The 9414-nt window shown below is 47.0% G+C and overlaps 1 protein-coding gene across 6 annotated transcripts; it reads right to left on the reverse strand.

Annotated features, from left to right (window-relative positions):
* Positions 1-885: 885 nt before the first annotated feature.
* Nr4a2 (nuclear receptor subfamily 4 group A member 2) lies at positions 886-9104 on the reverse strand. Of its 6 annotated transcripts, none has more exons than XM_021733112.3 (8): positions 8634-9104; positions 6786-6907; positions 5430-6295; positions 4501-4630; positions 4008-4096; positions 2826-3028; positions 2256-2434; positions 886-2100 (listed from the first exon to the last, which is right to left on the reverse strand). In XM_021733112.3, the coding sequence occupies exons 3-8, from the start codon at positions 6291-6293 to the stop codon at positions 1844-1846; spliced, it is 1722 nt and encodes a 573-aa protein (XP_021588787.1). In that variant the 5' UTR covers positions 6294-6295; positions 6786-6907; positions 8634-9104; the 3' UTR covers positions 886-1843. The 6 variants fall into 6 exon arrangements, 5 of the variants coding, with proteins under 5 accessions (XP_021588787.1, XP_040150254.1, XP_005315846.1 ...); XM_040294320.2 differs by having other exon boundaries at positions 3933-4096; positions 5430-6117; positions 8634-9095; XM_005315789.3 differs by having other exon boundaries at positions 3933-4096; positions 8634-9091.
* Between the last annotated feature and the right edge of the window lie 310 nt (positions 9105-9414).

Here is a 9414-nt window from a genome sequence, read left to right on the forward strand (position 1 = left end):
TTTCACTCTGTGCAACAAAGTGAAAACTGACCCTAGGCCCAAAGAGCCTGAAATGTTCAGCTCTTCTTCCAGGATCCATACCAAAAATGAGCAGTATGTAGAGGAACTGGAAATCCAGAGATAATCTACAGGACTTTTAAAATCTGTATTCTTCCACCACTGCCCAAGCCAAGAACTCAACAAAAATTCCAAACTTATAAAAGTTCAAAAGCTTTTTGGTCTCCTGAACTTCTCTTCTGAAAGCTGCATTTATTCATAAAATTAGCAGAAGAGTTAGACATTCTAAATAGATTCTAATAAATGTAGGTCATCAGACTGGAAAATTCTGGTAAAAGAAAAACATTGTACTGAATTCTCTAGATAATTAGTACAACTACCAAGTTCCTTTTGCCAGAATAGAGCTAGGTTGTCAGTTTGAAATTCAGATGTCAAATAACTAACATAGCCCAAGTTAATCTCCAACTCTGCCTGTTGTATCATGTTGTTTAGTCATCATTTTCTTCCTGACCCAAAAAGAAGACAAGGTTCTGTTCATTTACATGGTTTATTGTTGTAAACATTAAAATTGTCTTTCTCAAAGAAAGAATTTATCAGAAAAAAAAAATCAGTCTCTAACTGTCATACACCATAGAAAAAAAGGCAGTGACTCATATCATGTGCCATACTAGAAATATACAAAGAAAAATACTACAGAATATGGCAATATTAAAATTCTTACTCAAACATAAAATAATATATTAACTGACAATTTTAGACATTTTTAAAAAACAAAAAAAAATTCAAAGTGCTCAGTAATTTCCAGGGAGTTATGTATATTATAAGCACTCTGGAAACAGTCAAAAGCTGCTGCATGCAAGATTTGTTTAGCTTTAGACAACAAAATAATCAAGATATAAACTTTCTTTTATCAACATCAACAGTACATACAACACTTACAAACAAGGAATGTTGGACGGTGTTACAAACACTATGTGTCCCTTTTGCCAGGATTTTCCGATGTGTTAATACTTGTGCCCACCTATTTTACAATTGAGAAAATGTTTAAGCTCAGATAACTACCAATCTTTATAAAATCTAACAGACTACATAGTGTCTGAAATACTATTTATATAATATAGACATTACTGAAGTAGCAAGTGCCTATAACATTTCAACCTAGAATCAACATGCTTGTCCCTTTTTATGTAATTATTTATTTTCTTTTTTGCAAACACACTTATTTTTTAGAATTTGTAATATTTATTCATAAATAGGCACAAAATAATTTAAAAAGCCAAACTGCATTGGGTAAATTTACAAGCCTTTGCCTTCTTCAACTCATGCCACCCACGCAACATTTAGTTTTACTATATATTACAGCTTTCTTTACAGCAGAAAACTTTGAAGTCTTGTTAAAGGGCAATACTTGTGGGTCCCCATATGATAGGTGTGTGTGTGTGTGTGTGTGTGTGTGTGTGTGTGTGTGTATTACATCTGTCTTAACTGCAACAACCAACCATGGCCAAACATTTCCCATCATACATGAGCAATCTTTCTTCTGAACATTAAATTGATCTTTAACTGATAATAAAAAGTTTATACCACTTTATTGTGTGTAGTCCGTGTTCTAAATCCAGGATGCCCCGGAGCCAAAATGCCCTTTCAGGTTCTGCCTGCAGGTTAGGAAATAGCAACAGTTTTTGTTTGTTTGTTTTCTTTAGGAATGGAGGGGCTGGGGGTTTTACAGAAGGGGGAACAGCTTGAGCTGAGACAGCTCAGAGGGCTATCTCTGCCCATGTGACTAGCCCCCTCTGGACAGTTTCAGTTTTCTTTCCAGTTCCTTATAAGTGCATGGGAGAAGATCTTAGAAAGGTAAAGTGTCCAGGAAAAGTTTGTCAATTATTGCTGGTGGTGGTACCAAGTCTTCCAATTTCAGGTAGAAAATGCGTTGTAGACCCTGTGTACAAAGGGTACGGAGTTCTGGGAGCTTCCCCAACAGTTTGGACAGATAGTTGGGGCGGTTCAAACCCCCATTATTGAAAGTCACGTGGTCTTTGAGACAATTTACAATTTTGTTTTGCAGTTCTTCCACTCTCTTGGGTTCTTTGAGCCCATGTCTCTCTAGAAAACACAATCAGAAACAAACAAAAGGGGGGAAAAAAGGCACAAAATAGTTAGTTAGCTGGCAAGACCAGAAACAATGTGCGACAAGCGAAAGTGAATCAATCCTGTTGGGCAGTTCTGGAGGGGAAGTACCCTGCACCTGCAGTACTGACCTGTAACCATAGCCAGGGCAGCAATGCAGGAGAAGGCAGAAATGTCGATGTTCATATTCTGCAAGTTGGAGGAGAATTCAACAATGGAATCAATCCATTCCCCAAAGCCACGCACGCATTGCAACCTGTGCAAGACCACCCCATTGCAAAAGATGAGTTTACCCTCCACTGGGTTGGACCTGCAATTAATACCAAAGAGAGAGGGGAGAAAAAGAGAGAGAGAAAAGCTAAACAACTAATTACTTGAAGAGCAATAAATGAGGGATTTAAGAGGCACCTAATTACTGAAGAGTTAATAAAATGTAGACCAGTGGACCTTGAAAGGGTTTAATTTCATAACAATCAAGAACGCCCCCTATCCCACCTCCATTCCATTCCATTCATTCAAGGTTTCTGGGCTTTTGCTCCTTCCCCTCTCCATTTGTTTTCTATCTTTTCTTTTCTTTTCCTCTTTCATTTCCTCTTCTGTCTTTTTCCCTTCTTCCTCTTTTCTATTCCCTTTCCTCCCTTTTTTTTTTAACTTTCTTGATTCTTCTCCCAGCCTCCCTGGATCACCTCTTCCATTATTACCTGTATGCTAATCGAAGGACAAACAGTTCTAAGAAAGCTGATTCAAAAAGCAGGTCCTGGTCAGCTTTGGGCAGGTCAGCAAAGCCGGGGATCTTCTCCGCCCAGCCCCTGATGATCTCCATGGAGCCAGTCAGGAGATCATAGAACTGCTGTATATGCTGGGTGTCATCTCCACTCATCTGATAGTCAGGGTTCGCCTGGAACTGGAATTTCATTTTAAAAAGCACTTAATGAGGTTCTCTAAAATATATAACCCGTGAAATTGCTAACCCCGTTTCTAGTAGGGGAGCCAGGTTTTTATAACAATTAAACCTCTCTCTGACCAGTAAGGAAATTAGATGTTCCGGGGCAATTAATTCAATTAGGGACGGTGCTATGAGGTCGCTGCTTTAAATATGTAAATTACCATTTCCATACAGACTAAATACAGTGCCAGCCAGCCCTGGGAAACGCTCACTCTTATCTCCACAAAACAATTGACACGTTAGTATTCATGCTAGTCCCAGAGTGGGTCTCGAGCTGAGACGCCCTTTGCAAATCTTAATAATATTGCAGTCGCTTCTAGGTTTGCCCAACATACTTCCTCCAATTAAAGCTCTCACATATTTCACAGCTGGAGTAAAAGAGGAATTTGACCACTTGATCCCTGACCCTGGTGCCATTCCTTACACCCCTCTCTTTTCATTCCCTAGCCCCAAGGCAGGTTCCACATCCTTCACCCAGGCAGTGGCAGGAAGGATGAGAATTACAACATCTGTATGGAGGATTGAGAATAAAGTAGACATGGGGAGATTTTGTGCAGCCTCAGGTTTTTGCCTTAGAGACACTGGTGTATGCGATGGTCGATGGTCAAGGAGTACTAGGGGAGTGGGGGTTCACAGAGATTCCACCACTCTGTCATGTCCTCTCCTCTTTGCTCGGTTGGATCCTCTGGTCTACACTTCTCAGTTACGGAACTGTCTCCTGTGGCCCCGCCCAGAGTTGTGAGGCATATCGCCTTGTTTGCCTCCTTTACCCCTTGGGTCTGAGGGTTAGTGCTGGGTGTGGGAAAGGGGTCCTGCCCATCTGTTGGTTTGTCCACATGATAGCCCCCCTCCAACTTCTTACCCTGGAATAGTCCAGGCTGGTCATAGCCGGGTTGGAGTCGACATGGGCCCTGACGAGGGCACTGATCAGACTCACCGGGGGCGAGGGGGGAGAGGGCTCCTGTGGGCTCTTCGGTTTCGAGGGTAAACGACCTCTCCGGCCTTTTAAACTGTCCGTGCGAACCACTGCAAAAGAATAGCCCTGTTAGCGCCACTCCCCTGAGCCCAGGCCCAGCTGCCGCCTGGGCTCCTCCTTCGGGAAGGCCGCAGTCATGGGGCGCCAGGCCCGGGCGGCTCAGGGTCCCCTCTGCTTGTAAAGCCTTTCCTGACGAGAAGCATAAACAATGTGGGGTTATTTTATGTCTTCCTCCAACTGGGTCGTATAGTTAAAGGCGAGAAGGACCTGGCAGCTTTCTCTAGAGGAGGCTGAGCAAGCAGGCAGCTGCAGGATCTTGGAGGCCGGACTGAAGCAGGGCGGGGGGAGGGGGACCCGAGACCCTTCCATCTAGGAAGTAGAAAGTAGGACTGGGGTACCGGTAGCCGGTTTTCAAGGGCGCACTTTGAAGAATGGGCAGTTTGCGGTGACCTACCTTCTTTGACCATCCCAACAGCCAGGCACTTTTGAAATCGGCAATATTGACAACGATTCCGGCGCCGCTTGTCCACTGGGCAGTTTTTATTTGCTAAACATACATATTTCGCGTTTTTTTGCACTGTGCGCTGCAAAAGGAAACAATGTAGGCCGAAAATTACTTTTTTTTTTTTTACCTTGAAAATACAGCAACCCGGAGACAATTACTGAATGGCTGGGGTCCACACTCCCTCCCCACAAACAAGCACAAACACACAATTCCTTTTTATTTTTTTTCCTTTTTCTTTTCTATTTCTTTTCTTTTTCCTCCCCCAGGGTATTTAACAGAAGAAAATTGATAGCGTTAACATTTGAGCTAACCTTGCCGCTCCTTGCTGTGTTTTATATGCCAAGAGAAGGAGAAGGAGACGCTCAGTAAATACAAATCCGTGGGCATTCATATTATTTACATTCCTTGGAGACCTTCTCTATTTAAAATGATAAGATTATTCAATCAGGATGGCGAAATAAAGAGATCACTTAATTTGACCATAGGGAATTCTGTTCCACTTGGTTAGCTCAGACACGGTTCTCTGTCCTAACCAATTTCAATCTGAACAGGGAAGACAGCTCCTAGCACATGCAAATGACCCTCTTCCAACTCCGGCTCCAGCAACTTCGGGCGGGGGCCCGCCGGGTCGGCTGGTTGCGGGGGATGCGGCCCAGGGTCTACAAGTCTTTCTGCGTCCCTTGCTCAGATGACCCGAAGCAACTCCCTCCACCACCGCAAGCCTCGGGCAGCTGCAGGGCAGCTTAGGCTGGCCAGAGAGACTCGGGCGGTCCGGGGCGAGCTAGGGCCGGGTTGCCCGAACCAATGCAAAGGGCATAGTTCAGGGTCCCGGGCACTATGGAGAACCACCCTGTCTCCTCTGCCCCTCCCTTGCTCACCTTAAAGAAGCCTTTGCAGCCCTCACAAGTGCGCACGCCGTAGTGCTGGCAAGCCGCATTGTCGCCACACACCGCACACAGCCCCTCGTTGGAGGGGGAGCCCCGCGACGGCGGCGAGGGCACCTGTGTGTCAAGCAGCTGAGACGCGTGGCCGATCTGCAGGCCCGGGAAGCCCATAGACGCAGGCTTGCGAATGGGGTTGGGCACAGCGAAGGTCTGCCCGTCCACCACGTGGTGGCTGCCCGCGGGCTCCGGGTTCATGGGGACGTGCAGGGGCCCGTCGAAGCGCATCTGGCAGCTAGACACCGGAGTGCCTGGGGGCGACTGCTTAAAGGAGAAGAGCGAGAGGCGGGAGACAGGCGTTTTCCTCTGCTCAATCATGTGTGTAGTGGCTACGTAGTTCTGGTGGAAGTTGTGGAGAGACCCCGGGTCGTCCCACATGGGGCTGTGTTGCACCTGGAAGCCCGGGGTGGTGGGTGTCGGAGGCGAGGAGGGCTTGTAGTAAACCGACCCGGAGTGCGGCATCATCTCCTCAGACTGGGGGGGCAGGTGGCTGTGTTGCTGGTAGTTGTGCATCTGAATGTCTTCTACCTTAATGGAGGACTGCTGTCCGGACAGGGGCATTTGGTACAAGCAAGGTGGCTTGACGTCGTAGCCTGTGCTGTAGTTGTCCATAAAGGTACTGAAGCTGGGGAGAGAAGTGGTGGCAGTGATTTCAGTGTTGGTGAGGTCCATGCTAAACTTGACAAACTCTGGAGTTAAGAAATCGGAGCTGTATTCTCCCGAAGAGTGGTAACTGTAGCTCTGAGAAGCAGGGCTGGCTCCTTGAGGCGAGGACCCATACTGCGCCTGAACACAAGGCATGGCTGGAAATGAAACAGGGTGATATACACTCAGCCTGGTCAACTGAACACTTTCTCCCCGGCTCGGGTACACCTGGAGCTACACCGGCAGCCCACGGCGGTCAGAGAGCCGGTAGGTGCGCAAGAGGAGGAAGGGCGAGAGAGGTCGAATGCTGCAGAGCAACAGTGTAAAGTGTGAAAAGACTGTACAAACAAAGACCCAGAGCTAGAAAGCTATTGAGGGTCCACACTCTCAAGATATTTCCAAATGCCTACTCCCCTCCCCCCCTCCACCTCCACCCCAACCAATCCCGCTCTGAAGAAACTCCTCTCTGAAGCTCTGGTTCAGCGAGCTTTCTAGAAATGACCATCTAGAAATAAAGTTGAATTGCACAATGGAAAGTTGTTCTCTGTAACCTTAAGTTACAGGGTTTGCCTGAGAAAATCGTGTCGTGCTGTTTGTTGATGGCTAGGGAACTCAGGAAAGGTGATGAAAGAAATAAAGTTCACTAACCTTCAGCCGAGTTACTGGTGTTTTCGAGGAAATTAAAGGTGGACAGTGTCGTAATTCAATGAAGGACAGTTTCCAAGGTATTTAGAAAAGCAATGGGGAGTCCAGTCTGTCGGATCTCTTTCCTAAAATACAGACACAGGAAGTTTCAGGGTGTCTTCCCAACTGAGATTTGGCTGGGCTTATGCAGACTCACCAGACAGGCCCTTTTATGTCTCATTGGAAATTAGGGTGTAGCCTTTACCAAACAGCAGTTAAAATGGATGTGAAAAGACGTGACTGGAAACAAGAGATAATGCCACCCATTGCACTGTGTAAATCCTTGCAGAGAAAGGATCCTGAAGGAGGAAAGGTATTCCATGAACTTATTTAACACTTATGATGTAATGAATTGGCCCTTTTGCTAGAGTGTGGGTGGAGGGGTCATTTCCCTTTTTGCTTATTTCAGACCTGAATAAGAAGACTAGAATTGAAGAGAAAGTACACAGTTAGAATCTACTTTTTTCTTTTCCTGGTGAAATAGGCTTTTAGGGGGGTGGGTATTAGAAGTCAAGAATATAAAATGAGAAAACAATTCCCTCTTCTTACAAAATCTTAGCAAGGCCTAGACATACAAGAAGACAATTAGAGTGGAAGCATCTGTGTTTCTTAAGTGTTTTTAACAGAGCACTGAGAAACATACAAGTGAATCGGTGTTCATGTCTCCAGAAAACTTGGTTTTCTACATCTTTAATGGCCAAGGGGTGGAATGAGGGGACTATGTTTTCATGAGCATCTTGGGTCAACTGCAGAGGAAGAGAATACTGCATATATAGGGTATTGCACCAGTGTAAAAGCACTTTGCAGCATATCAAGCTGAACACCTTCTCCAGAATGCTTTCCACAATCTGCCTACTTGCTGCAACAAGGCATTTTTGTGTCCTAGTAATTTTCGGATATTTTCACTTGGAAGGCATCCTAGAGCACAGAGGTTCTTATAATGAACCAGAAAGCCAAACATCATGGACTCTAGCTCTCTCCCTTCCTTCATAATCTTGATGAGGGGAGGGGAGGATGGCAGGAAGAAAAAGCTAACCAGAAAAAAAAAAGAGAGACTTTTGACCCTCTCAACCCTTGGAGATAAGTCTATGCTAGATATTAACCCCCTAATAACTTCACAGTTTCATAACTGTACTCCACAGAACCCCCCCACACACACACATACACCACCATCTCTCTCTCTCTCTCTCTCTCTCTCTCTCTCTCTCTCTCTCTCTCTCTCTCTCTCTCTCTCTCTCTCTCTCTCTCTCTCTCTCATACAAGGACCCAAGAACGTCACATGCCAAAACCAGAAATTTCAGGCAACTTAGTAACAGGACACTCTGAACACCACCCTTATTCAACAATACCCGGGAAACATCCACACACTGGCCAGGCGGTGACACAGTTCCCAAGCAACGCATAAACTGAAGAACTTTCTCTCCCTGTCAGTTTGCAGACAGCTTCCCTCATATACACAGGACTTGGAGTCTCCGTGTCGGAAGGCCACAATCAAATCTTCCCTAAGAACAAACTTAGGGCATGTTTCCGCAGGCAAATCCACAGCTTCCCAAAGTGTGGAGGCTCCTTTCTACGTCCACCAATGAGGAGTCTAGAAATCTCAATTGGAAGCCAACTCCCCCCTAATGTCAAAGCCTGAGTTCAAAATAAAGCCCTTCACAGCTGCGCGCACCCACTCCCCATTCTCCCGCCCCACTCAAGCTTCAACTCTCGGGCTCCCACTTTCAGAGAACCTGTTCCACCTACGTGGAAAGAGAAGACGTACAAAAGAAAGATAAAAGAACTCGAGCTGCACCGGCTGCACCTACTCACTTAGGAGTTCTCCGCGTCTCTCTTCATTCATTCAACTCCGCAGAAGTGCAGTTCCCTCTGGGAGCCCGGGTGCCCGGGTCGGGGGGTGGTGGGCGAGCAAGGCGAAAGGAGCCGAGACACCGCAATCCGGGAGGCAGCAGAGGTAGGCGGCCGGCTGGGCAGACTAGCAGGACCGCGGAGCCTTGCGCGAGCCGCCGGGCGGACTGGCCCTGGCCGCCAATGTGCCTTTGTTTATGTGGCTCGCGCTGCCGCTGCCAACATGCACCTAAAGTCTCCGCGCGTCAGCGCGCGTCAGCGGCTCGCTACCCAATCGCGGAGCCGCCGCACTCCCCGGACTCCTGGCCCGCGCTGGCTTTGGTATATTTCCGACCTGACGTCACGAGCAGGGCTGATTTTAAGGTGGGAACCGTTCTGCGTTCACCTTGGTAGCCGGCTTGGGTGGGATTTTTTTTTTTTCCGAAAGAGGTGTGACCTCTTCACCCAGCTCTGTGAAGCCCGCAGCGCCGCTACACTTCACCTTCCCCCAAGCCTCCGAAACCCCGTGGCTTCTTGGCCACTCACACATGGGGAGTATAACAAAAGCACGGGCGGAAGGGAAAGCTGGCGTGGGGCAGGTAGCCTGCACCTGAAACAGCACGGGATGGGGTGTGCCTTGCAGGGTCCTAACCTCACTCACCCACCATCGTCTCACAGACCCCATAGCGGAAGTGCATACAGATCTGTCCCATGACACAAGACACTCAGGGCTCAGGCAGGGTGGGATTTCCCTTGCCCAGTGCAT

Source organism: Ictidomys tridecemlineatus, chromosome 7 (genome assembly GCF_052094955.1).
Source record: "Ictidomys tridecemlineatus isolate mIctTri1 chromosome 7, mIctTri1.hap1, whole genome shotgun sequence".
In the NCBI taxonomy this organism is placed as follows: domain Eukaryota; kingdom Metazoa; phylum Chordata; class Mammalia; order Rodentia; family Sciuridae; genus Ictidomys; species Ictidomys tridecemlineatus.